This window comes from Balaenoptera musculus, chromosome X, assembly GCF_009873245.2.
Source record: "Balaenoptera musculus isolate JJ_BM4_2016_0621 chromosome X, mBalMus1.pri.v3, whole genome shotgun sequence".
In the NCBI taxonomy this organism is placed as follows: Eukaryota; Metazoa; Chordata; class Mammalia; order Artiodactyla; family Balaenopteridae; genus Balaenoptera; species Balaenoptera musculus.
In genome coordinates this window covers 57,758,317-57,783,446 of record NC_045806.1, presented here as the reverse complement: position 1 = coordinate 57,783,446, position 25,130 = coordinate 57,758,317, and the positions used below count along the sequence as shown (strand labels likewise).

At 38.2% G+C, this 25,130-nt stretch overlaps 1 protein-coding gene across 4 annotated transcripts in view; it reads right to left on the bottom strand.

The window, feature by feature from the left end:
* Nucleotides 1–25,130, bottom strand: part of OGT (O-linked N-acetylglucosamine (GlcNAc) transferase) — a 37,631-nt gene that overhangs the window by 2,997 nt on the left and 9,504 nt on the right. For 2 of the 4 annotated variants that reach the window (XM_036839236.1, XM_036839235.1), the window contains exons 4-21: nucleotides 24,064–24,132; nucleotides 20,662–20,778; nucleotides 18,325–18,404; nucleotides 17,575–17,770; nucleotides 17,175–17,315; nucleotides 16,484–16,584; nucleotides 16,169–16,322; nucleotides 15,965–16,066; nucleotides 15,588–15,767; nucleotides 14,757–14,915; nucleotides 14,519–14,608; nucleotides 9,481–9,606; nucleotides 8,901–9,071; nucleotides 8,671–8,787; nucleotides 8,412–8,582; nucleotides 6,619–6,771; nucleotides 4,489–4,741; nucleotides 4,142–4,265 (exon numbers count right to left, since the gene is read on the bottom strand). In XM_036839236.1, the coding sequence (XP_036695131.1) occupies nucleotides 4,142–4,265; nucleotides 4,489–4,741; nucleotides 6,619–6,771; nucleotides 8,412–8,582; nucleotides 8,671–8,787; nucleotides 8,901–9,071; nucleotides 9,481–9,606; nucleotides 14,519–14,608; nucleotides 14,757–14,915; nucleotides 15,588–15,767; nucleotides 15,965–16,066; nucleotides 16,169–16,322; nucleotides 16,484–16,584; nucleotides 17,175–17,315; nucleotides 17,575–17,770; nucleotides 18,325–18,404; nucleotides 20,662–20,778; nucleotides 24,064–24,132 (2,504 nt within the window). Of the gene's footprint in view, nucleotides 1–4,141; nucleotides 4,266–4,488; nucleotides 4,742–5,376; nucleotides 5,436–6,618; nucleotides 6,772–8,411; nucleotides 8,583–8,670; nucleotides 8,788–8,900; nucleotides 9,072–9,480; nucleotides 9,607–14,518; nucleotides 14,609–14,756; nucleotides 14,916–15,587; nucleotides 15,768–15,964; nucleotides 16,067–16,168; nucleotides 16,323–16,483; nucleotides 16,585–17,174; nucleotides 17,316–17,574; nucleotides 17,771–18,324; nucleotides 18,405–20,661; nucleotides 20,779–24,063; nucleotides 24,133–25,130 lie in introns of those variants that run through there. The other 2 variants (XM_036839237.1, XM_036839238.1) reach the window with 2 other exon arrangements.

The following is a 25,130-nucleotide window of genomic DNA, read 5'->3' as shown; positions in this document are numbered from 1 at the left end:
ATCAATTCTTCTGGGGAAAGAGGATAGAATTCTCTCTCTCCTCCTGTTGTGAATATATCATTTGTCATGAGACTATTCTTATACAGAGAGAATTATTACTTTAGAACCAGAAGCTGGAATACTCCTGTGCATTTTTAAAAACAATTAAAAAAAAGGTTATTCTAATGTTTTTTTGTGCCAGAACTAGTAAAACAGCTATGCGTATCTGTTGGCCTCAACCCAACCATGACCATATTAATGTTATCTTCCAAATAAAAATACCTTTGTGTTTTTTTTTTAAAGTTCTGTATGTCGGCTTCCCTGGTGGTGCAGTGGTTAAGAATCCGCCTGCCAATGCAGGGGACACGGGTTCGAGCCCTGGTCCGGGAAGATCCCACATGCCGCGGAGCAACTAAGCCTGTGCGCCACAACTACTGAGCCTGCGCTCTACAGCCTACAAGCCACAACTACTGAGCCCGTGTGCCACAACTACTGAAGCCTGTGCACCTAGAGCCTGTGCTCCGCAACAAGAGAAGCCACCGCAATGAGAAGCCCGCGCACCGCAACGAAGAGCAGCCCCGGCTCGCCGCAACTAGAGAAAGCCCGCGCGCAGCAATGAAGACCCAAAGCGCCCAAAAATAAATAAATAAATAAAATAAATTTTTAAATAAATAAATAAAGTTCTGTATGTCAATAGAATGGTTAAACTGTGGTGCATCCATACACTGAAATACTACTCAGCAATAAAAGGGAATGAACTACTGATACGAGCCAACAACATGGATGAATCTCAAAACATTATCCTGAGTGAAAGAAGCCTTCAGAGTACATGCTGTATGATTCCATTTGTATAAGGTTCTAGAAAGGCAAGACTAAATAAATTATGGTGCAAAAAAAATTCAGAACAGTGGTTGTCTCTGAGAGTTGGTGAGGAGGACCAACTGAGAAGGGGTGTGAAGGAACTTTCTGGAGTGATGGTAATGTTCTACATGCTGTTGGAGGCCTGGGTTATAAAGGTATTTCTCAAAACTCACTTAAGATTTGTGTATTCCAGTTTGGGATTAGCAGGTACAAACTACTGTAGATAAAGTAAACAACAAGGTCCTACTGTACAGCACAGAGAACTATATTCAATATAATAAACCATAATGGAAAAGAATATGAAAAAGAATATACACGTGTATAATATATATATATAATATATATATATTATAATTATAAATATTATATTATATATATTATATATAATATATATAATATATTATATATATATTATATATAATATATATAATATATAATTATATATTATATATGTTATATATTATATATTATATATATATTATATATAATATATATAATATATAATAATATATAATATATATATATAACTGAATCAACTTTGCTGTACACCAGAAACGCTGTAAATCAACTATACTTCAACGAAAAAAGTAAAATTAAATTAAAAAAAGATTTGTGTATACACTGTATATAAATTCTGCCTCAAAAGACAAAAGAAACAAATATTAAACTCTAATGATGGCCATTCTGAAGTATTTAGGGAGAAGAATACTGATATCTGCAATTTAAATAAGATGGATTTCTAAATGGATATAGGAATAAACAGATGGAATCAATGTGATAAAAGTACAGTAAAATTATCAGTGGCGGAAGCTAGGTGGTAGGTATATAAGTGTTTATTATAAAATTGAACTTTTTCATAACAAAATGTTGGGAAAAAGTATTGTATGAAATCAACTAAGTTCCAAAAAAAAAATACACTAAATTATTTACTGTAGTTATCTCTGGGATGATGGACATAAATCTTAATTGTTTAATGCCTGGGCTCAAAGTTTTCACTAGTTTTTCTTAGCTGTATATGATGTTCAGGGGAGAAAATTTTGAAAATGATAAATAAATGCTTAACATACATCTGTTGAATGCTTACTATGTACCAAGAACTGTTGTTAAGTGCTGCACGTGGAACGCTTCTTTTCTTTTTTTAAACATCCTTATTGGAGTATAATTGCTTTACAATGTTGTGTTAGTTTCTGCTGTATAACAAAGTGAATCAGCTATACATATACATGTATCCCCATCTCCCCTCCCTCTTGCGTTTCCCTCCCACCCTCCCTATCCCACCCCTCTAGGTGGTCACAAAGCATCGAGCTGATCTCCCCCTGTGCTATGCGGCTGCTTCCCACTAGCTATCTATTTTACATTTGGTAGTGTATCTATGTCAATGCTACTCTCTCACTTCGTCCCAGCTTACCCTTCCTTCCCCCTCCCCGTGTCCTCAAGTCCACTCTCTACGTCTGCATCTTTATTCCTGTCCTGTCCTTTAGGTTCTTCAGAACCTTTTTTTTTTTAGATTCCATATGTGTGTTAGCATACGGTATTTGTAGAATTTCTCTTTCTGACTTCACTCTGTATGACAGTCTCTAGGTCCATCCACCTCACTACAAATAACTCAATTTTGTTTCTTTTCATGGCTGAGTAATATTCCATTGTATATATGTGCCACATCTTCTTTACCCATTCATCTGTCAATGGACACTTAGGTTGCTTCCATGTCCTGGCTATTGTATATAGAGCTGCAGTGAACATTGTGGTACATGTCTCTTTTTGAATTATGGTTTTCTCAGGGTATATGCCCAGGAGTGGGATTGCTGGGTCATATGGTAGTTCTATTTTTAGTTTTTTAAGGAACCGCCATACTGTTCTCCATAGTGGCTGTATCAATTTACATTCCCGCCAACAGTGCAAGAGGGTCCCCTTTTGTCCACACCCTCTCCAGCATTTACTGTTTGTAGATTTTTTGATGATGGCCATTCTGAACGGGAACACTTTTTTTTAATCCTCACATCTCTGCAAGGTAGGTACTATCATTCATCCCCATTTTGCAGATGGAAAAACCAAGGCACATAGAGACTAACTTGTCCAAAGTCACAAAGCTTGTGAGAGAGCCTGGATTCAAACCCAGGAAGTCTGACTCAAAGAGGGTGCTTCTTTAAACTTCTACATAATATGCTACTTGTCAGAAAACACAAAGAAAAAAAAAATCACACGTAATACCCAAAGAAAAATCTCATTTAAGAGATAAACACTATTTTATTGTATGGATAAAGCATCATTTATCTAAGCATCATCTCTCTAATTCCCACCCATTTGGGGGCATTTAAGTCGTGCCCAAATATTATTATAAGGATATTCTTAGGGTCAAAGGTCTAGCTTTTTTTTTTTTTCTTAGGGCTCTGAAAGGACTACCAATTTACTCACCAATGTATGAAAAGGTCAGCACCTCAATGCTCCCTCATCATTGGTATCATATTAAAAATCTTTTATTTTATTGGTAAATAATGGGTATACCTCAATGTTATTTTAATTTATTTCTACTAGGGAATTCCCTGGTGGTCCAGTGGTTAGGACTCCACGCTTTCACTGCCGAGGGCGTGGGTTCAATCCCTGATCAGGGAACTAAAATCCCACAAGGCGGGTGGCAAGGCCAATAAATTAAAAAATAAATATTTATTTCTACTACAGAGGTTGAAACTTTCTTGTTAACCATTTGTATTTCTACTTTAGTCAGTTGTCATTTCTTTGCTTACTTTCCTATTAAGGGATTTAAAATGTAAATATTCTTCAGTCTTTATATAGCCAGGCTATTAATATTTGACATTAAGGAACAGATTTTTTTCCCTCTTGTTTACCTTTTAATTTTCTTCTTTTTTTGATTGAAGTATAGCTAGTTTACATCTTTTAATTCTCTTGACTTACTTTTATTCAGCCACTTACTCTTTACATAGTGAAACCTAATGATCACTTCATTTATGAAAGTTTAAAAAGTTCTTCTCAGGACTCCCCTCGCGGTCCAGTGGTTAAGACTCCATGCTGCCACGGCAGGGAGCACAGGTTCGATCCCTGGTCGGGGAAGTAAGTTCCCGCATGCCGCGTGGCGCGGCCATAAAAATAAATAACAAGTTAAATTAAATTAAAAAATAAAATAATAAAAAGTCCTTCTCCCATCCAGAGAGCATACAACTAATTCATTTATTTTATATTACCCTTATTTTATGATTTCACTTCATAACACCTATATTCTCTCTAAATTTTTCTTGTTTCCTTCACCTCACCATATAATTTGTTCATGGAAAAGTTTACTTACTATTCTAGATCAGTTCCCAGTTTCACAGCTATGTCTTCATATTCTTGTCTATTTTTAGCAATAAGCTCAAGACAGCCTAAACAAGTGAGCTGGGAAGCTGCAACTCGGGAAGCAAGAGTCTCTCCTGCAATAAGAAAGATAACAACTGCACATCTGAGAATGCAAATAGCACACAGTTATTAATGTTGTTTATGTTAAATATCCACACAATGCAGATGAGGAGTGTCCAGACTTGAACAAGTCTCATTTTCAATCATCTTGCCCTAAATGTTGCTTCTAGTACATATGATTTCACCTGGAAGTGTCTCTCCCAAGGAGATTTTAAAAAGAACAAGGAAGCAACTCACCTGGCATAGTCACCATGGGTGTCCCTGCCCAAAGGACATCCATCCCTGTGGTGTGTCCATTACAGAGTGGAGTGTCCAAGCAGACATCAGCCAGCTGGCCTCTCCGAACATGTTCCTCTTTAGGAGCAACAGGTGAAAAAATGATACGGTTCTGGGGAAGGCCCATATTTTGTGCGTACTGTTGAATATTAGGTTCTCCTACTGCTGGAAAACGCAACAGCCACAGTACACTATTGGGAACACGCTTCAGAATCTAAAATAGGGAAAACAAGAGCAAGTATTAATAGCAGCTCTGCCCTTCTCAAGAAAGGCTCCCATAAATTTCTAGTAATTCTACCATACTCTATTCTTTTCACCCAGATAAGCAGCCTACCGTGAACTTAAGTCTTTCTTTCACATAGATGAATTAGATCAACTGAATTATAGGTTCCTGTTCTGCTTAGCTGTCCCCAAAGACAGTTCAAAGAAAGAGGAGATTAATGCAAGAAGACACAAAACAAGTTACTAATTGGCAAAATCTGAGGCAGCTATGTCCTGTGGGAATTGATACTAGGAGTGGTTTTTGTCCATGAGATAGGAATTTTCCATTTCAAATTTTAAATCCCCCACCATGGTACAACAAATAAAGTTAGTTCACACTTGCCAAACTTTATTTGCCTAATCTAGATCAGGGGTCGGCAGACATTTTCTGTAAAGGACCAGAGAGCAAATACTTTTGCCTTTGATGCCAACATGGACTGTGTCATAACTATTCAATTCTGCCCTTGTCACTGGAAAGTAGCCATAGACAATATGTAAGTAGGCATGGCTGTGTGTCAATAAAATTTTATTTACAAAAACAAGCAGCTGGGACTTCCCTGGTGGTCCAGTGGTTAGGACTCCGTGCTTCCACTGCAGGGGACTCAGGTTCGATCCCTGGTCAGGGAACTAAGATTCCGCATGCCACACTGCCAAAATAAAAAAACAAACAAAAAAACAAGCAGTGGACTGGATTTGGCTCATCGGCCATAGTTTGCCAACCCGATTTAGACCTACATCTACTCAATGTATCATACAAGTTCACCATCCCGTCTCTGAAAGCCATGAGAACAGATGGATTTCAGAATTTAGAATATTTCAGATTTTTAAAAAGTAGTACAGTATATATAAATTACGTAACACTCTCAGCGGCAACTCCCTGCAAACCAACATATTAGTATCTCTGCATCAAGATGTAGGAATATTCATACTAAATGGAATAAAGAAAGAACCATAAATAGCCTAACGTCAGTTCAGGCAGTGTGGCTGCCAACCAAATAAATTTACCACAAACTTATGAAGATGCTTTTGGTTTTCAGGTTTTTTGAAATGGGGAAGTGAAGATTAAGGGATAGTAAACCTGTACTCATCTGTTTCCTCTTCTCCACCCTCCCTCCTCCTTTAAAAAAAGAAAACAGACCAAAAAACCCAGATATTAATCAGAAAAAAAGTCCACCAAGAATTATCTCCATTTTAGCTCTATGGAAAAAGAGGCAGATATGGATAGCAAAGTTTAGAACCTTCAGAGGTCCTGCTTATGCAAACTGGTATGATGAAATGACTGAGAAGTAATGGCATAAGCCAATTCCTTCCTGGTTCTAACTCTACAATATTGCAAGAATGATGTAAAATGTGGATGAGTATACGTAACAGCTTTGCTATCAGCTTAGACCATGGGTTGGCAAACTATAGCCTATGAGCCAAATCTGGCATATTGCCTGTTTTTGTAAATAAAAACTTATTGGAACATACCTATACTCATTCATTTATATAATGAGTATGATGTTTTCTTGCTACAATGGCAGAATTGAGTAGGTGTGACAGAGTATGGACTGCAAAACCAAAAATATTTACCACCTGGCCTTTTAAGAAAAAGTTTGCTGATCCCTGCATTTGAACACATAAATTTTAAAAGTTCATAATATGATATTTAGACACTTGAAGGACAAATCAAAAATTGCTGAAATCTACAGCTCTTTTGAAGATTATCACAATAATCTAGCACAATAGCTCCTGAATGGGAGGATTGGGGGGCAGCCTCAGCAAGACGACCTATATACAGAATCTTTACTAGAATCTCTAGACATTAATAATGAATCTACACACACTCACATTTGCCCACATCTGCAAAGTAGATGGGTCAATTTTATATAACTGATTAAAGTTACAGTACACAATGGCATCTTCTGGTAACCCGTACTGAGAACGTGTGGTTACAATAATGGTACGGGGAACCTCCTCTCCAGTGGCAGCCTTATTGTTGATCTAAAACAAGAAAAAATATACGATTATATTTAAAGTAAACATGGTCCGATATTTTCCTTTTCTTTTCAATATTTGTTTATTTATTTATTTGGCTGCTTCAGGTCTTAGTTGCGGCACGCAGGATCTTCGTTGCACCATTGCAGCATGCGGGGTCTTTAGTTGCGGCATGCGGGATCTAGTTCCCTGACCAGGGATCGAACCCAGGTCCCCTGCATTGGGAGCGTGGAGTCTTAACCACTGGACCACCAGGGAAGTCCCCAATCTGATATTTTTCATTAATAAACAATCCTTATGATGCAAAGTGGTATAACCATTAAAAGTCATGTCACTGAACTATAATGAGAATATATTCATGACACATTAAGTTAAAGGATAAAAGTTAGAGCATTATCTTAATCTGGGGGGGACTGCACTATGAAACATTTCACTCTAGCCAAAAAGTTCTCTTCAAAACCCTATTAGTCCAACAGCAAGCTTTTGCTCACTCTTTTCTCCATGTATGAAATATCCTTTTCTAAATCACACCCACCTTTCAAGACTAAACTTAAATTACTAAACAATCTCTACTAAGACTGCCTCTCCTCACATTGCTCAGCACTATTTCTGAGCATCTACATACACAATTACAGTCTTATCTTAAAATTCCCACACATCTGGGTACTGCCTTACCTTGTTATGCAACTATTCCAGGTGTGACAGACATCTCATACATTACGGGCATTGTGTTCTACACTCAAAATTCTTTGTACCTGTGCACTTCAAGAAGTATACTTTTTTTTCCTTAAGTCAAGCATGTCTGCCCTATTGTTTCAAAGGACAGTTCAGGCCCAATACACATTACGGGTGATTAATTCCTTTACCTGAATTCATTTCAAGCATTCTTTGTATAAACTGCTATACCACTAAAACTGTTAACTCCTAAAGAGGTCAGAGATCCTTGCCTTATGATCTCTTGACAGAGCTACATATTCACTTATTCAAGTATGCAATATATACTATTGGGTTGGCCAAAAAGTTCATTCGGATTTTTCATATGCGCTTACAAAAAAACCTGAAGGAACTTTTTGGCCAACCCAATATTTACTCAGCACGTACTTCAATATTGTGGCTAAGACACGGACCCTAAAGTAATTCAATTCAGTGGAGAATACATACAAACCCAGGGAATTATAATGTGTTGTGCTGGACGTAAAGATATATCCCAAATACTACAAGAACAGAGAATACAGGTACCAATGGAGCAGGGAAGGAGAGGTCAGGGATATGGACAGAAACAGATTCCTGGCGGAGTTGTCTGAACTGAAAGTCTTAAAGATGAGTAAGATTTAACTGGGGAAAGGATGAGTTACAGAAGCAAGACACTGTATGATGCCTACAGACAGTTCACCGTTGATAAGAGTAAAGCCACAGGCAGGGAATAACAAGGTATTAACACAGAAGACTCTCATTAAGTAGCCTGCTGGCTGAATCCAAGAGACTTTTAAAATCAAACAAACCTATATAAGATGCCAATTTCCACTGAATTCATTTCCTCATCTATAAAACAGGAGTAATGACGCTTACCACCTAGAGTTATGAGATGTAAAGAAGATAAATGTATACTTGGTGGTAGATAGTATGTTCTATTATTCTCTTCTCACCTGGGTAGTTGCCAGTCCATTGCTAATACTGAATCCATTAATTGTTATCTGAATTTGTCCTCTGTTAATCATTTCAATAACTGCTTCTGCAATCGTATTCATAGGAATGACAGGCATATTAAGAGCTATATTACTGCTGTCTGCGTTGTCTCCTCCATCAGGACATTTCATCTTAAAATAATTACACAAAATACATCATTAGGGAAAAGATCCCAAATGCAGATAACAATTTCAATGACAGTATTGACCAGGTTCTGACCTTGACAATTTTCACATCTGGTAGACTATCAAGAAATGCTTTGAGGTCGATGCCATTCAGCACAATCCGATTGTCATAAATGTGCCCATTAGACTTAAAATCGATGACTGCTTTTTTCTAATCGAAAAAAAAGTTTCAGACATATCTTTTAGGATGCACAGGGACAGCAGCAAGGAAATAAATGACTACAGTTCTTTGCAATTCCCCTATAGTACTGTTTTTCTACCTACCTTCAGGTGAGGGAACATATTAGCATGATCACCAATAAAGAAAGTATGGGGCATATAAGCCAGTTTCTCAGAATACTGCTCAGCAACTTCAGCAGGTGAAGTTTCCTGATCAGTGATGATATAATCCATGAAAAGCGCGCCACTAGTCCCAGGGTACCCCAGCCACATTGCCTAAAAGAAAAAGAAAAATCAGACCAAAAACTGACTAGGAACCTTCAGCAAAATGGTCTAAAATTAAATAAGTAAACAAACAACCAAGGAGGGTGGACTTCTTTAGCCAAGAGCAATCAAGTAATATTTTAGACTAACCTTCTAAGTGCTAAACCGTTTTTCCAATTTACAAGACAGAACAACTGTTTACATCCAACTTGCACGTCTCCATATACATGTACCTGTGGTCACTGTGTTCTCACTCAAAATTCTTTGTCCCTGTGCATTTTCAAGAACTACACTTTTTTTTCATTAAGTCAAGCATGTCTGTCCTATTGTTTCAAAGGACAGTTAACCAAAGAGGGAAAAAACCTATCACTGTCTTCTTAGCCCAATAAACACTGTGAATAATTATCATTATTTCCTTTACCTGAATAGGAGCTGGCCTGAGAGCAAAGAGCTCATTTCGAGCACCCTTGGTATAACCATTCATATTTACAAGGATGTGTATACCATCTTGATGGATGCGATCAGCTGCTTTTCCATTGCATGGAATCTATGGAATAAAAAAATAAGAACTCATACTATGTATAATCTAAGACTGATTCAACTAGTCTTAATGGCATTGAACAGAATTCAAATTCCCAGATGCAAAAGTGGTAACAACACAAATTACATTAACGCAGGGTAAAAATATGGTTAAGCACCATTAAAATGGGCCCACAGCATTACACAAACAGGATACAGAGGAAGGAGAGTTTACCTCTAGACTGAATGTATGAACAGCTAGGCTTGGGACTTCCCTGGTGGCTCAGTGGTTAAGAAACCACCTGCCAATGCAGGGGACACAGGTTCGAGCCCTGGTCCGGGAAGATCCCACACACTGCGGGGCAACTAAGCCCATGTGCCACAACTACTGAAGCCTACATGCCTACAGCCCGTGCTTTGCAACAAGAGAAGCCACCGCAATGAGAAGCCCATGCACCGCAACGAAGAGTAGCCCCCGCTCGCCACAACTAGAGAAAGCCTGCGCGCACCAACAAAGACCCAACGCAACCAAAAAAAAACAAAACAAAACTAGGCTTCATAGGGGAGTTGATATTTGAAATGGGCTTCAAAGGTGGATAGGAGGACTTCCCTGGTGGCGCAGTCATTAAGAATCCACCTGCCAATGCAAGGGACACGGGTTCGAGCCCTGGTCCGGGCAGATCCCACACACTGCGGGGCAACTAAGCCCATGTGCCACAACTACTGAAGCCCGCGTGCCTACAGCCCATGCTCCACAACAAGAGAAGCCACCGCAGTGAGAAGCCCACGCACCCCAACAAAGAGTAGCCCCCGCTCGCCACAACTAGAGAAAGCCCGCACACAGCAACAAAGACCCAATGCAGCCATAAATAAATTAATTAATTAATTAATTTTAAAAAAAGATGGATAGGAGTTTGAGGGAGTTGGACAGAATACAATCTCGACAGAGAACTGTATGAATAAAGAACCAGAGTAAAGTGCATGGTAGGTTTAAAAAATGGGTAGATTACTTCTACTTGGTATAGGGTATAACTGAGGGCTAATGATGGGTGAAAAGCACTGGCAAACAAGGTTGTTTGTTTAGAAAGGTTGTGAAGGCCACACTGAAGAGCTTGGACTTCATATAGGCACACCAATGTTCACTGCAGCACTATTTACAATTGCCAAGATATGGAAGTAACCTAAGTGTTCATCAATGGATGAATGGATAAAGAAGATGTGGTATATATACACAATGGAATATTCCTCAGCCATTTAAAAGTTGCCAGAGGGAAGGGAGGGAGTGGGGCAAAATAGGTGAACAGGATTAAGTAGTACAAACCTCCCGATATAAAATAAGCAAGCCACAGGGATATAACATACAACATGAGGAATATGGTCAATAATACTGTAATAACTTTGTATGGGGACAGATAGTTACTAGACTTATCATGGTGATTTCGTAATGTATGCAAATGTCAATTAACTATGTAGTACACCTGAAACCAACATAACCTTGTACGTCAACTACATTTCAATTAATTTATATATATATATATATATATATATATAAAATTAATAAATATATATTTTTAAAGAGTTTAGTCTTCAGTCAATAAGCAGTGAATCCTAAAAGGTCTCAGAGGTGGAGGGCCATATTCTTCTTGGTCACAGAGAGTCCAACCCTACATCAAAAATGGTCAGGTATATTTCCAAAGCAACAGCTATAACGCAAAAGACGTTGGTAGAAATTATTTATGAAATGACAAGAGTCTCACAATCCTTCTGCTAGGACTTCAATGATTCATATATATGAATTACTGGATATACCACATGTACCTCTGTCAGTGACCAAAGTGGCCAACAGCGTCTATAAAAAAAACTCTAGTCCATACCTTCAGCAAATTCACTCCCTCACAGGTTTCAATCTTAATTTATCATAAAACTTTTGCTCCTAGAGGAAACAGCAATGCAGCAAGTATAGAAATAAAGAAAACCAAAGGCAAAGGCCCTTTCAATGACCTATTTGTTCTTCTTCCAAGCCACCATTTTGTTCAATTTATTCAGGTAATTAGTATCTACTGTCACAAGTGCTAGCTCAATCCCCAGAGAAGTTCTACGTCCAAGCACAAATACACCATATTTCTATTTCATTTGCAAACTCAGCAAAAATCCATGCTGATTATAAATGCAATGTAATAAATGTAAACAATCAAGGAAATAAGGTCAAAGCAATTGACCACAGGTATGTAGTAGCTGATGTTAAATATCTGTCATGAAAAATATTGAGGATATGGGCTTCCCTGGTGGCGCAGTGGTTAAGAATCCGCCTGTCAATGCAGGGAACACAGGTTTGAGCCCTGGTCCGGGAAGATCCCATATGCCACAGAGCAACTAAGCCCGTGTGCCACAACTACTGAGCCTGCGCTCTAGAGCTCGTGAGCCACAACTACTGAAGCCCACGCACCTAGGGCCCATGCTCTGCAACAAGAGAAGCCACTGCAATGAGAAGCACGCGCACTGCAACGAAGAGCAGCCCCCACTCGCCGCAACTAGAGAAAGCCCATGGGCAGCAATGAAGACGCAAAGCGGCCAAAAATAAATAAGTTAATTAAATTAAAAAAAGAAAATTGAGGATACAAGCTACACACCAACAGTTTTATTCACTATTTGCTCAAAATAAAAAGTTGGCAGTACAAGCCTCTTAGATAGACTCATCCACCAGAGGGCAGACAGCAGAAGCAAGAATCCTGCAGCGTGTGGAACAAAAACCACATTCACAGAAAGACAGACAAGATGAAAAGGCAGAGGGCTATGTACCAGATGAAGGAACAAGATAAAACCCCAGAAAAACAACTAAATGAAGTGAAGATAGGCAACGTTCCAGAAAAAGAATTCAGAATAATGATAGTGAAGATGATCCAGGACCTCAGAAAAAGAATGGAGGCAAAGACCCAGAAGATGCAAGAAATGTTTAACAAAGACCTAGAAGAATTAAAGAACAAACAAACAGAGATGACCAATACAATAACTGAAATGAAAACTACACTAGAAGGAATCAATAGCAGAATAACTGAGGCAGAAGAACGGATAAGTGACCTGGAAGACAGAATGGTGGAATTCACTGCTGCAGAACAGAATAAAGAAAAAAGAATGAAAACAAATGACAGCCTAAGAGACGTCTGGGACAACATTAAACGCAACAACATTCGCATTATAGGGGTCCCAGAAGGAGAAGAGAGAGAGAAAGGACCTGAGAAAATATTTGAAGAGATTATAGTCGAAAACTTCCCTAACATGGGAAAGGAAATAACCACCCAAGTCCATGAAGCGCAGAGAGTCCCATACAGGATAAACCCAAGGAGAAACACGCCGAGACACATAGTAATCAAAGTGGCAAAAATTAAAGACAAAGAAAAATTATTGAAAGCAGCAAGGGAAAGATGACAAATAACATACAAGGGAACTCCCATAAGGTTAACAGCTGCTTTCTCAGCAGAAACTCTGCAAGTCAGAAGGGAGTGGCATGACATATTTAAAGTGATGAAAGGGAAGAACCCACAACCACGATTACTCTACCTGGCAAGAATCTCATTCAGATTCGATGGAGAAATCAAAAGCTTTAGAGACAAACAAAAGCTAAGAGAATTCAGCACCACCAAACCAGCTCTACAACAAATACTAAAGGAACTTCTCTAAGTGGGAAATACAAGCGAAGAAAAGGACCTACAAAAACAAACCCAAAATAATTAAGAAAATGGTCACAGGAACATACATATCGATAATTACCTTAAACGTGAATGGATTAAATGCTCCAACCAAAAGACACAGGCTCGCTGAGTGGATACAAAAACAAGATATATATAATATATGCTGTCTAGAAGAGACCCACTTCAGACCTAGGGACACATACAGACTGAAAGTGAGGGGATGGAAAAAGATATTCCATGCAAATGGAAATCAAAAGAAAGCTGGAGTAGCAATACTCATATCAGATAAAATAGACTTTAAAATAAAGAATGTTACAAGAGACAAGGAAGGACACTACAAAATGATCAAGGGACCAATCCAAAAAGAATATATAACAATTATAAATATATATGCACCCAACATAGGAGCACCTCAGTACATAAGGCAACTGCTAACAGCTATAAAAGAGAAAATCGACAGCAACACAATAATAGCGGGGGACTTTAACACCTCACTTACACCAATGGACAGATCATCCAAAATGAAAATTAATAAGGAAACACAAGCTTTAAATGACACAACAGACCAGATAGATTTAAATGATATTTATAGGACATTCCATCCAAAAACAGCAGATAACACTTTCTTCTCAAGTGCGCACAGAACATTCTCCAGGATAGATCACATCTTGGGTCACAAATCAAGCCTCAGTAAATTTAAGAAAACTGAAATCATATCAAGCAACTTTTCTGACCGCAACACTATGAGATTAGAAATCAATTACAGGGAAAAAAATGTAAAAAACACAAACACATGGAGGCTAAACAATACATTACTAAATAACCAAGAGGTCACTGAAGAAATCAAAGAGGAAATCGAAAAATACCTAGAGATAAATGATAATGAAAACACGATGATCCAAAACCTATGGGATGCAGCAAAAGCAGTTCTAAGAGAGAAGTTTATAGCTACAATCCTACCTCCAGAAACAAGAAAAACCTCAAATAAATAATCTAACCTTACACCTAAAGGAACTAGAGAAAGAAGAAGAAACAAAATCCGAAGTTAGTAGAAGGAAAGAAATCATAAAGATCAGAGCAGAAAAAAAATGAAATAGAAACAAAGAAAACAATAGCAAAGAACAATAAAACTAAAAGCTGGTTCTTGGAAAAGATAAACAAAATTGATAAACCATTAGCCAGACTCATCAAGAAAAAGAGGGAGAGGACTCAAAAAAATAATAAAGTTGGAAGTATAAGAGATTCACCTACCTGAGAAAGATCAATGAAATGATTGGCTTCTGCCATCACCTTCACTCGGAAGTTTGTGCCATCATCTGGGCTCAGGGCATAACAGAATACCTGAAAGGCAGCACATAGTATATTTAATAACCTTGGCTCAAATCTTTCCAAAAGACACTGGGCTTAACACCTAAAGGTGACTATAAAGCTACCACTGTGGGTTTGTTTGGTTTTATAAATAGTGACTCTAGAGCAACACTAGTCTTACCTCAAATTTATCAGGATTGTGCATGCCTGGAATAGACTGCATAAGATGAGAAGTAGGATGATTCCCAAAGTCAGAACTCACGTATCCTACACGCAGCCGACCATCACTGAGCTTCAAGTCTTTTGGATGTTCATACGGTGGTTTATGAAGGACATTTATCTACCAATGGAATTCAGTGCTTGTTAGTAAAGTTGAGTCTATATGTAAATTTTCATCTAGGAAAACTGACTAGAAGCAGACCTGTTAGGAATGGTATGCCCAGAATACTTCTTTAATTCATATAACCAGTCTAATACAACCTTAGCAATTTGTATAATATGCTTCATACTTTGACCTGTTCCTGAGGCCTATGAAGTAGCCCAAGCAAGTTAAAGCTGTAGGAAGGAAGCAGAGTGGAAAGAGCATGACAAACCCTGCATTTTAGAAAATTCTGTAGGGAAGCATTTTTTAAAAACAGAATTACACCTAGCACTCTGCTCTATTCTGCTGAGAAAATTCCCACCTTTGATCAAGTACTGCTCTAGTTCTCAAAGGTGAGTAGAAAATACCAAACACTTTATTAAAAACTATGGTTTCAAAATTAAAGGAAAACACCATCAGCCTACTGTTAAAGTATTTCAGTTAAGGATTCCACCTTATAGAATGGAAGGGGTTATGATCAAGACAGGACACAATGGGAGGGGGGCTTCTGGGCTGGCTCACGAAGCTTCATTTCTCAACTTGGGTGGTAAACACCGTATGATAACTCATTAAGCCATAAATTTGATTCATGTAGTTTTCTGTATCTGTGTTTTACTTTACAACGAAAAGATTAAAACGAAAGACTCGCACCTTATCCAGGCAGAGGTTCCCATGCCTCTCAGCAATAGCCTTCCTGAAGCCATGAGAAAGAGGATATAGCATACTATGATGAGGATGCACAGAAGGCAACCTATTCTTCTCTAACTGGTCAGCCACAATGCTGACCAACTTCTTCATTCGTTCATCATAGTCTGTCCAATCACAGACAATCTAGAGGAGGCAAAAAGAAGTTATTATCCAGAAAACCTTACTCCAAGACTTAACATCTTATGTGTCTTTGGCCTAAAGTAATGTCAGATAACCCAATAAAAAACACTGTCTCCAGCCAAGCTTGGATTAATATGGCACATAACAACTAAAAAGTGATTACAACCCTGAAAGCCAATTACTGGCCCGTTATTCTTTACCTGCAGGCAATGAGCCAGATTACAATAAGCGTCAGGAAAATCAGGTTTAAGCTTCAGAGCAGTGCGATAAGAAGCAATTGCTTCTGGAATATTCCCTGAATCCTGGAAATAAATAAAGTGGGATGGTTAAAATTTTTCCTAAAATTAAAAACATTAGGTGCTAAGATGCATATATTGTAATAAAATATATATAAAAAATAGTACCTTGTGAATGGAAGCCAGATTGCTGTGGGCATCCGCAAATGCAGGGTTAATCTGAATGGCACGAGTATAACACTGCAAGGCTCCCTGAACATCCTGCATCTCCTTTAGAGTGTTTCCCATATTAGAGTAGGCATCAGCAAAGGTAGGACTGATTCTAAAGGAGAGGACAAAGATTTTATTTCTCTAGTACAAAAACCTTTAACCCCCTGTAATATTAATTTAGTCTGCTATTATTAAAAGTCCCACATACCAAATGTGCCAAATGCCAAACCTTTAAAAACTTAGAAGAAAAAAATAAGGCTGTGAGTCTCTTACCGAATAGCCTCCTTATAATGCATCAGAGCTTCCTGCAGTTTTCCCTGCTGCTGCAATACACTTGCTAAATTTGAATGGGCAGCAGCAAACTCTGGGAAGACCTATAAAGATTCAAGATGATAACCGAGGTTTAAAAAAGAAATAACTGCTAAAACAGCAGTAATAACTTACCACAACAAGAACTTTGCTCAAGCACCTTTATATCCCTACACTTCTCTCCACCTTCTCCAAGTCTACTCATTCTTCAAAGCCAAGTAGTTCAAATTCTACCTCTTCCTTTATTTTACACCTCTCCGTGTTTCAAAACATGAGGTAGACCTCTCCTCATCTTAGTTTATGCTGGTAACTCTAGCATCTCTCTCTTCAAAACTCCTACCACACCTACCAACCAACATTACAGCCGTCAGGTACTGAAATTATATATTTACTGGTAACTCTTCTTGAACTCTAGCTTACTGTTTAAATTTTTTGTGCCGATCTTATCTACCCATAAAATAACAAACTCAATGTTAAGGATTTTCTTGAATGTCACACAGGACCTCACTCATACCTTAGGTACTCAATTACTGGTTCAACGAATGATTCACCCACTATCTATTTTTAAAAAAGAGGTGGATGACATGGCAAACTTAATTGCCTTCCCTCTACTATCACACAGACAAAATACCCAGCCACACCACCCTCAACATACTTCTAATGCTTTACGATACAAGCGAACTGCCTCTTCAATGTTTCCCTGTTCTCGTTTGATATTGGCTAGGTTATTCAGAGAGTCTGCATGGGTGGGACACAGCCGGAGAGCTGTATTATAACAATCTTCTGCTTCGGCAACCTAAAAAACAAAACAAACTATTCAAAAACCTATATAGAGGAATCACAGAGCCACCACTGATATTATTCTAACAATTGCTTAGTTAAGCCTAATGGCTGGTAATATTCCAGAAAACAGGTATTTTTGCTATTCTTCCTCTCATCTACAACTCCGAAATTAAACAATTTACCACCTCAATATTTAATGACAATATGTACAAAAATGACTTTTTTTAAATCCCATCAGGTAACAAAGAAAGAGACTGAATAAAAATCCTTACACTGCCCTTCTCTTTGAGAGCGTTGGCTAGGTTGCAGTAAGCATCAGGGAAATGTGGTTGCAATTCAATAGCTCGCCTGTAGGTGTCTATTGCCAGATCTATCAGGCCTTGCTCATAGTATACACAAGCCAGGTTGCCATGTACCACTGCATGATTTGGACTCAAGCTTAGGGCACGAAGGTAAGCTGCCACAGCTCTATAAACAGAAACACACACACACACAACGCAACTAACTTTTAATGGATGCTTTGTTACAATTATTTCATTCTATACTATATCAAAGTATATCAATTATAACTAGTTACAATTAATTCATGCCATACTACACTTAACCTCAAAAATCAAAATTGCACCTTTATAAAATGTATTTTTACACTGAAAAATTTTCTATACCCCCATAAGAAACAGACTTTCCTTTGACAACAGCAACAAAAAGTTAAAAGTCAGGATTTACTTAGCTTTCTGAATCAGACAGAAGGAATAATTTAGTCTAAAAGATAACCATTTCAATAGTTTTACAATAAAGGAAATTTCAACTAAACTCCTAGCGAAAGGATAATGGCTTTGTGAAAAGCCAACAATGAAGTCAGGCAACAATAAACCTATAATAAAAGGTAATACAGCAGACCTGAGCAGGGGAAAGCAACATAGTAGAAAAGGAAAGTGTATTTCAATGACCCACTGCGATAATTTCAGTCTAAACTCTCAAGTGTTGATACAACAAAAACTCCAAATAGAACATTCCCTCACCTGTCAAAAATCCGTGCCTCTTTCAAGACATTTCCTAAATTGATATAAGCATCCAGAAAATTGGGGTCAAGGGTGACAGCCTAAAAATTGCAAGACAGTTACTTAGAGCAAGTTAGAATTTCAGATTAACTTCCCAATTACAATTTTTTAGTCTGAGGTAATTTTAGACCTCCAATTACATTTTCTAGTATAATTAAATCTTATTTCTTTCATTTTTAAAACCCAATTATTTTAGTACCCACTCATTATTCACAAATCTCAATGTTATCAAAATAACTTCCCATGTAATATAAGAGCAAAATGTGTCCTGAAGGGAAAAATTTTAAATTGGGTCTGCTCCAATTTTATTGCGCTGAACACTTCTCATGGTTGGCCCCATTTTATTCTCAATTAATCAGCCTAGCTCTTCTAGAAAATAATGGCAGGAAGAAGCAGCAAGCTCTAACTGAAAAAGGAAATACATACCTCAGTAACTACAACTGTATACTCAGACCTTAGTAAGATATGTAATTAGAGCTGTATACTCAGTAAGATACATTACTTCAAGGGGATACTAACCATTAAATGGTTCATTCAAATAGTTCTGAAGCTGTCTTAAAATATGACCAGATATATCTACAGCAGTAATTCTCAACCCTGGCAGTATATTAGAATTCACCTCCTAAATGGAGCCTGGGTTCCATCACAGGCCAGTTAAATCAGACCCTCTGAAAACGGGGCCAGGATATCCATATCTTTTACAAGCTCCTCATGTGCAACCAAGGAGAACCACAGAGCGAGAGAGTAGGTACTACTATAGTGTAATGAATGGAAACCTGAACTGAAATACTGAAAAGGTAAAGGTAATGAGTAACCGTGAATGTATTTAAGATTCATTAAGAACATTCCTCTTCACTTAGATGGCAACTCTGCTGCACTTAACTTACTTAGATTGTCTATAGTAATAGACGTCCACCCCCAAAATTTAACTTTTTATTATGGAAAATTTCGAATATATACAAAAGCAGAGGAATATAACAAACCCTCAAGTCTCCATTACCCAGCTTCAACAATTAAAAAATCATATTCAATTTTATTTAATCTATATTCCAACCTAACTCACCCTCTTCCCAGATCATTCTGAAGCTAATCCCAGACATATCAGTTCATTCGAAAATATTTCAAAATATATTTTAGGGACAATACAGGAATACTTTTTCCTTCTAACATAACCACAATACCAATATCACACCTAAAAAAGTGACAGCAATTCCTTAATATCAAATATCCATTCAGTGGTCCAATTTCTGGTTAACTTTGATTGAGGATCCAAATAAGACCCATACAATTAACATGACTTTGTGAGTTTCTTTAAATCTTTTAAATTAAAAGTTTAATTTAAATCTCCATTTTTATTCCTGTAATTTGTTGAAGAAATCAGATCACTGTCCTATACAGCTTCCCATAGTTTGAATTTGCTGACTGCACCCCTATGGTGTCCTTTAACATGCTTATTATATTTCCCTGTCCCATGTATTTCCTGTAAATTGGTAGAACTACAAGCGTAATCAGATTTGGGTTCTTTTCTCTTTTTGCAAGGCTACTTCACTGGTGGAAGTATTTACTTCTGTCACAAGGTACAAAATGTGGTTTTGTCTCTTTTTTTTGCCACTGATAAATGCCTAAATTTATTATTGGTGATACTCTGATTCTATCATTCCTACTTCATTTATTAGCTGGAACACTTGTATAAAGAGAAACTTCCCCCATCAACTACTGGGTTACCCTGATGTCCAGTTCATACAGGAGAGAGAGGACAATTGTTTAACCAGTTCTCAAAATGAGTTGCTCCTTATCTTCCAAAGATGACCCATGAATTTCTTCTTAGTATAATTATACTCATGAACTTAAATGTATTTGATAAGTTTCAATATATTTCAGTTATTATTCCCATTGATGCTCAACTCCCATCTTTAGCCAGTAGGAGCCTCTTCCAGTTGCCTCCTGAGTCCTTTTGACATAAATATACCAAAACTTCCTTGCTTTCTGGCACAACAAGGCACTCCAGATTATTTTTGTACGTTTCCTGCCCCAGATCTGGAATCAGTCTTTTCACCAAGAAACACTGCTTCTTTACAGTAAAGCTGCCCGTTTAAAAAAAGAATTTTTAATTACTAAAGTACATTTTCAATGCTAAACTGGAAACTGCCATGTACCATCCAGCAAATGCTGCAATACTGTCAGAGAAACAAAGATATTATGTGACTAATTAAGTAAAGGCCTATTATTTAGTTCTAGTAGAAACACCCTGCATACATAAGCACTTCAAAAATACCAATTATTAATTTAACGACTAACCTTTTCAAAGTGATGAATTGCAAGCCAAATCTCCCCTTGTGCATTGAAAACACAGCCAAGATTACTCCAAGCTACTGCAAAGTTCGGTTGCGTCTCAATTGCTTTCAAATAACATGCCTTAGGAGGGGTTAATGAAAGAAGATGGGAGGGGAAGGAGGTAAAGGGAAGGGGGAAAATTTATAAAGGGGAAAAAAAAAGATTGGGGGAGGGGGGAAGAAGGTGATATCATTATTCCTTCTCTGACCAGCCAAAAGTGACCCTGCAGCATAGGCTCGCTTGCGCCAAAACTAATGCGCTGCCACAGCTGGCTGCTCCTGCGCCTGCGCCACCAGAACCCAGGTGCAAACCACCATGTTCAGTTCTGCCAACCAATGACCAACCCTTACACTGGAACTTAACCGGAAAGTCAGTTGCCTTAAGACTCTATGCTGGACTTCTCTTATCTGAACACCTAAGGGCTCTTGCTACGTTTTCAAGTGGTATCTGGAAGGCGCCACTTAAGGCTAAGTTCCTCCCCCCCTCCCCCACCCAAGTTTCCCAAAGTCTGTTCTACGATGTGTTAATAGTTATCACTGGAAAAAAGGATTTCACGATCAAATAAATTAGGAAAACAGAAAACAGGTTTCTTGACTACAGGACTTCCCTAAGCCTTTAATAGTATATACACGGTTCCCTGAACTTAGTTGACCATGGAACTCTTCTTTCATTGGACATTTTATGAGAATACCTATAAAACACATTTTGGGAAATGCTGCTCTAAATAAACAATAATGTTCCTCACTAACATCAAAACTATGCTACTGAGGAGGAAAATGCTTTTCTGACAAGCCAGATATCATAAGGCCAGGCTATAAGTCACATCCTCACAATGCCCATCTCCCAAGGGGGGACTGAAGCTGAAACCTCATATGACAGGACTGCACCTAGGTTGAGGTCCCTGTAATGCGAGCGCAAACATCGCTTGCGCAACCTAACAGCATCGCACTGCGCAATCGCTGCGAACTGCTGCGCTACATAGAACACCCCTAGACGCAGCAAACGGCCAACCAGATCCATTAATCTACTAGACAGGCCCATAGAGAATATTTGTTTAATGAGATTAGTTGGACTCGAGGTATGTTAAAACCCAATTTTATCCAAAAAGGCTACAAAATAGGACTGAGGGAGCCAGTCAATCAGATTACTCATCTAGTCAACCGTTCACAGGGGCTCATTCGCACGCATTGCGCATTAACGCTGCGCAGCCTTTGCGCTACTGCAGGGTCACAGCGCATCATCAGAAGAGCAGAATGCTGCAATCCAAACAAAGAAGAAAAAAGGAAAAAATGAACAACAAGAAGAGTTAGAAGCTTTTACTAGTAAATTATCTCTAATAATTTTTAATATCAATTAACTTTTACTTATCTTTGACAGAATTGTGGCTATAGTATAAAACATTCTCTTACATAACTTGCTTGTAAATAAAATTATTTTAAGCTGTTTCTGAAGCCACAAGACAGAAGATTCAGGCATGGAGGCAAATTGTTTTGCTGTGGCAGTTACAAACCCGTTACCATATTTCTCATCATGTGACTTTTCGGTGCGTTCCTTGCTGGAAGAGGAGGAGGTGTGTGTCTGCCCTAGATCCAGGCCTCGAGCTCCCTTCAGCGAGGCACCTTACGCATGGAATAGGAGGTTTCACCCACCTGAAACCTTCTAAATACAATATCAATGGTGAAAAACCAAAAACAAGAGAGAAAATAAAAACAAGATCATTAGTAAAAGTTCAACAAAGCAATTGAAATTCTTTGGATGTCTATTACATATGGGAATGAGGACAGTCTCAAGTCTGTAATATGGGAAACATGCAGAAGGGAGAGGGTTAATCAGGGCTATTGCATACAGCAGGGATTTTTGCTGGAAGAAAGGCTCTTCATTTTCTACAAAGACAACTTAATTTTGCTTCCATCTACTAGGAATATGCTGGCTTGAATTTTCAAATGCACTGATTACAAAAGAAATACATTGCATTTCACTCAAGAGTATTTTCTTGTTCACTAAGTTCTCACAAAAACAGAATAACATTTTTCAAACTAGGTGTCTCCAGAGCTCTGAAATAAAGAAGTCAGCAACCTAAGGCAGGCGCAATGTCTCAGCCTAAACCGATCTCTAAAGCTGCAGTGAAGTGCAATTCATGTTAGCTGTCCGCTTGGTGGGGTGACAATTAATAGAAGCTTATCAAATATTCGTTCTATAAATTACCAATTAGATTTATCAGCTAAGATTGAAATCAATTACAATTCATTAGCTGGAAACCTACATAAGGTTAATCCAAAGTGTCAGCAGAATTTATGAGCTATGCACTTAAAACTAGTGCCTTTTAACATCAGACGGTGCTGAAAAGCCTTCTCCCTCCCTGGATGAAGCAGTCAAACAGACAGCTACGCTGCGCATACACTCCACGTATTAGCATGCGCGTGGGGCTCAGAGCAACAGGTGGGAGTTTCAGAAGCATTCTGGTTTCTCCCCACTCCTCACCCCTGCAGCGCGGTTGCGTAAGGTGGCTTGTAACAAGACAATTTCATTTATAAATTTAATTTAAAATTATACCAAAAGCTTTAATAACCCAACCTGGTGTTCAAATTCATTATTTGGAAACACAGAATGCTAAAAGCCACCTTTCCACTTGGGCAAGTTTTCTTTCGATCAGTCCATTTCCCAAACAAACCAGCTTTGTCCTTCTGACTTTTTTTTTAAAGGAGGTGGGATGGGGAGGAATAAAAGAAGGAAGTAAGGAAGAAAAGAAGGTAGACAACTAGGATTGGAAAAGAGGAAACAGGAACTTGGGGAAGGGAGTGAGGACAAGAAGGGGCAGGATGTTCCAATTATTAATTTGCAATCATTTAACAGCCTTTCTTCCACTGTAAAAAGGGTGAGGAAGATGAAGGGAGGAAGGTTAAATAAGAATTTTAAATGCCAGTATTACAGGGTAACATTTGGATGAAATTCTTCTCCACTTACAAGCCACAAAGGACTTAGAAGAGCAGCATTTTCAATGGCACCTGCATCATATAGGAGTCTTGAGCCAAATCACAGGCGCTCTGCTTGTCACCAGCAGGCAAGCCTCAGATTTGAAGGAATGTTATTTATTCCCACATAAGATCATGATGGAGCCCATTGTTATAAAGATGATCTAGCTCAGCAGACAGGCTCCAAAATGTTCAGGTTCTTGCTTTACCCCCAGGTTTAGAACAGATATGCCAAATCCTGGCCCTGCTCTAGTCTGAGGCGATTCATGCCGTCAGTTTTCCTCAGTTTCATAGGACTGTTTTGTGAAGATAGCTCAATGAAGAGTTGAAGACTTGGCAAAAAGTACAAGTATACATAACACTGATGTTTAAATGTGTTCTATCAAACACCTACCTTGGCTTCTTCCAAGCGACCCAGGGCTTTGAGCAGGTTCCCCAGGTCACTGCGAACACAGTACAAATCCTAGAAACCCAGAGATACTCTGTCATTAATTATACTCTGCTTTGTCAACCAAAGATATCTTGAAATTACTTTTACGTATCTAGCTCCATCATTTTATTGTCAACTAGAGATACTGCTTGACAAATTTAAGAACAGGAACACAATCCCCTCATCCTCAATTCCAAATTCCAAAAAATTTTAAAAACTCATTTGATGATTAAATCCGACTTGAACTGGCATGAAGTTATTTACAGAATTTATTGATCACACTTAATGTGAATATGCATACCTTTTGCTGCAGAAATATAAATGTGTTCTACTAGAAGGTGCTGCTCCAGACACACCTGGGAGTCATATATGGTATTATCATCTTTCTAAAATCCTAAAAACTCTGAATTTTAAGACGCATTTGATCCCACCAGTTTCAGATAGAAGACTATGGGCCTTGCTATAGCTTCTCCTCTCCCCAAATGTTAGTCACGTTAAAAAAAAAAAAAAAAGCATCAAATGTTTGTTCAACTATTTTGTTCAAGGTTATGATGAACCACTACTACATTGAGGGTCAAAAATTTTCCATAGTGGAAAAAAGGATTTAACTGTGACTAGTTATTGGCAAACCTACCCTTAGGCTGTCAGAGTATGTAGAAAACTTGACTTCATTTCACTATTAGACAAAAGGATTACCATCCAACCAAAGCTTTAATCCTGGCACCTGGCACTAGATTACTCATTAGTATTAACTGCCATTAGAGTTGAGTGGGCGAATAATGAAAAGCAGTCGACTCGGCTTTTTATTAGCAGCACAATTGTGTTGCTAGTCATCTGACTCACCAGTCCGTTCATCAGTATGAAAGACACATCAGAACAGTGAGCTTAAATTTTTATTTGTCCTTGGTTTGCCTTGTCAGTCAACAAGCAAAGACAATGGCAATAAGGAGTAAGCTTATCATTCCAAACTGTTCCACGTGTGGAAGAGCCTGACACTAAGTCCTAGAAAGTGAAATTTTGTCAACTGTGCC